The sequence below is a fragment of the Sprattus sprattus genome (genome assembly GCF_963457725.1).
Source record: "Sprattus sprattus genome assembly, chromosome: 18".
In the NCBI taxonomy this organism is placed as follows: Eukaryota; Metazoa; Chordata; class Actinopteri; order Clupeiformes; family Clupeidae; genus Sprattus; species Sprattus sprattus.
The window spans coordinates 27,586,905-27,590,054 of record NC_137916.1 but is presented as its reverse complement, the minus strand read 5'-3'; the positions used below and the strand labels follow the sequence as shown (position 1 = coordinate 27,590,054).

The window sequence follows — 3,150 nt, the reverse complement described above, 5'->3', positions numbered from 1 at the left end:
TCAGGGTAAGGTCAAGTGCCCAGGATTAAGAGAGAAAAATGGTAGAGAAGATGCAGCTCACAACAGAATTAGACTGAGAATAACGAAGGTAATCTGTCATGCTGTGCAGTATACGGTAGTTATATCATGTACCTTCGAACTTATGGTGTAGGTAGTCCACATCTGTGATGAAGCTGTTGTAAGGCAGAAGAAAGCCAACTCCAGCCAGCAGCATGGCAAAGTATATCCCATGGTAACGATCGTCTGGAATTGGCTCCTCGAAAGCTTAGGTAACACAACCACGCAAATTCAAGACCATGTAAACACAACATCAGTTAAATATTACAGTCAATGCTGATAATGAAAGCATTGGGATCCATTTAGATGTGTGTAGAACATTCCGCACCCCTTACATGATGGCACTTCTCTGAGGATTGCTGTTCAGGAGATATGCAAATGAATCATTATGAGTGGATGCGAAGTATAATTTTATCCCTTGACCAACAAACTTACATAAACCCTATCTAGTACCCTCAACGTTTACCCACGGCAATCAAACATCAGACCAGTAATGTTATTTTAATGAAGAAATGTCACTCAGGACGTGCTAAGAGTGTACAAAGGGTTTCGACAAAGAAATGTCATGTTTGGTACGTGGTGATTTGATTAAAGTAACCTTTAGTGTCCATGGCAACATGCTGAGAGAGGAGTGCCTGTGTACAATAACACAATTAGCCTTCGGTGAGCCCTTGGAATCACATCAGTGGTCGTTACAACCATGTTAGACTTCCACCGTCTCCCCACCCACAGGCAATATGCAGATGACAAATGGAAATCAGAGGGAATTATCAGCTCTGCTTCTATTAAATGGTTTTGGCAAATACACTCCCTACACTTTTGCGTTTCAGAAGAATGGCATTATTGTGAAGCGCAAAAAGACTTTTGTGCTCTTATGCTCACAGGGTTGTTCTCAGATGTGTTCTGAGTATCTATACAGCCTTTTAAAGGGCATTTCGGTGTGCATGGTGACACAACAACAGGTCTAATTATACTGACATGTGAGTGGTTACAAATTCAAGAGCCATATTCGTACGTCTCTAGAGGTTGAGCTGCATAAGAGAAAGCAAGCAATTGAGCATTTTTGCTCTAGAATGAAAAAAAAGCTTCATCTTTACTATGTGTTCGTGAAGTCATTCTTCATTCTTTCAAACTCATTTGAAATGTGATTGCTATGCTAGCACAGCCATACCCACAGTTAATTACTTCAGGTTTAGAATTAGCTAAACAGTAATTAATGTTGACTAATTAGTCATTGTGTACACAAACAGATAAGCTCAGCTATAGATGATGGCATTACTTTGTGAAACAATGGAGATATTCAGTGTTTTAGACCCCTGCAGGTATGCCCGTTTAAAACATGCTGTGAAGTAAGTAGATATAATTTCCATGCATCACAGTAACATCCTACCCTACAAGCTGATAGCAAACCCCTAACCCACACTGAACCTCTCATTCATCATAAATACTTAAATTGCGTCAGTAGAGACAGGAAAGAAGTAGGTTCATCAGACACATAAGCCAGGCTTCAAGCCAAACTGACAGATGTGTTGGAATTATGCTACTATTGTAGAGAACTTAAATGCAAAACCAACATACTGTGACTGCCTCTCGGCTGGGATAATGGACTCTTTATCCATAGACAGCATTGAGAGGAACAGGGGAGGGGTGTGGTGCATCTCAGTCTCTGACATAAACACATTTGTGTGATATGTCAGTAGATTTGACTTTAGAAACACCTATTTGAAGAAATGTACGAGCATAATGTCATAATGCCACATAATGTGGTGACTGTGAAGTGAAGACTGCCGACATAAGAGTGCCTTTTGTCAACACAGGGGTTTAAGTATGTCTGCTGCTATAAACAAAAGGCAGACACATTACTACAAGAAATTCACATAAAAACATTTACTACTGTTACTGTATTTAGAGACTGAGAACTTATGTAGCATATCTATCTTCAGGAAGGCCCCACACCTTAACAAAGTCACTTGTCAAGCATTTTGTAAACCCTATAAAATGTCACCTGTTGGTAAATGATTAAAAAGAATGTATTATTGAGTCTAGTTGTGTGAACATTACACACTTAGGAGGTCTGTGGAGGTCCTGAAGAACTGCTCTGTCCACTGTAGCATGGTGGTATATAAATATATAAATACACTGCAAACATTTCAGTAAATCTGAATGAAGATCTGATCACATCTCACCAGGCTCCGACAAAGCGAGGACTCCTTTCTCGGATATGTCTTTGGTGTGGCAGTCCTCCTCCTCCAGCTGGTAGCTCTCAAAGCTGAAGCTCATGACAACGTTGCCCTCGGGTGTCTGTGCAGGCGTGTGGGGTTTACGCCTCTCCGTTCCCCTGGAGCCCATGCCTGGAGGTCAGACCCTGGTCCGGTCAGTCACCAAGTGCAGCGACGTTCGGCACACTTTTAGGCTGCCAGGTGCCAAAAGGACACAAGGCTGCTAGGAAAGTGTCTGGGAGCAATCTGTGGAGGATCAAAGTATGTGTATGAGTTGAACTGATGCGTGTAGTGTTGTTAGGTGTGATAAATGAGTAGGCAGAGCTTTACCAACAGGTACTCATGGCAGAACTAACATGGCATCTTCAGGAAGTGTCAATTATTCACCTGTATAGGTACTTCCTGTGCTGCATTAAACGTACAGAACACAACAATGCATTTTCCTATATTTTTGAGCTAATACTACTATAATAACAAGGTAAATACTACTAGTGCTGCTGTTACTATGTGGTGTGATCTACAGGCCACCAGAATGTTTGCATGATTCAAGATGGTGCCATGTTTCACAAGATGTCTCACAGCAGTTTGTTTGATTATATTATTTTGGGAGATTGCATCATTAAATGCAGAATAACACCTTAAAGCAATGCAAACACAGCCTGCTGTGTGACCCATAGGATCCATAATACCATGTTGATTCGAACATACATGCCCATGTTCCAAACCATTACAAAAAGAGCTTATCAATACTGTTCCAAGAGCTTATCCATACTGCTTATCCATACTTGTAAAATAATGCTTTTTTTAGCAAGTTCCGGGTTCTCAAATGAAGAAGTCTATACATAACATTTTAGGTTTTAGTTGCCATTCTTTT

General features: G+C 40.8%; 1 protein-coding gene across 1 annotated transcript in view; it reads right to left on the bottom strand.

Moving 5' to 3' along the window:
* The window catches only part of slc29a4a (solute carrier family 29 member 4a), a gene marked incomplete at both ends in the record, with an annotated part of 15,245 nt that extends 12,839 nt beyond the window's left edge, over positions 1 to 2,406 (bottom strand). The window contains 2 exons of the mRNA XM_080856002.1: positions 133 to 264; positions 2,244 to 2,406. Of these exons, the coding sequence (XP_080712128.1) occupies positions 133 to 264; positions 2,244 to 2,406 (295 nt within the window). The remainder of the gene's footprint in view (positions 1 to 132; positions 265 to 2,243) is intronic.
* Between the last annotated feature and the right edge of the window lie 744 nt (positions 2,407 to 3,150).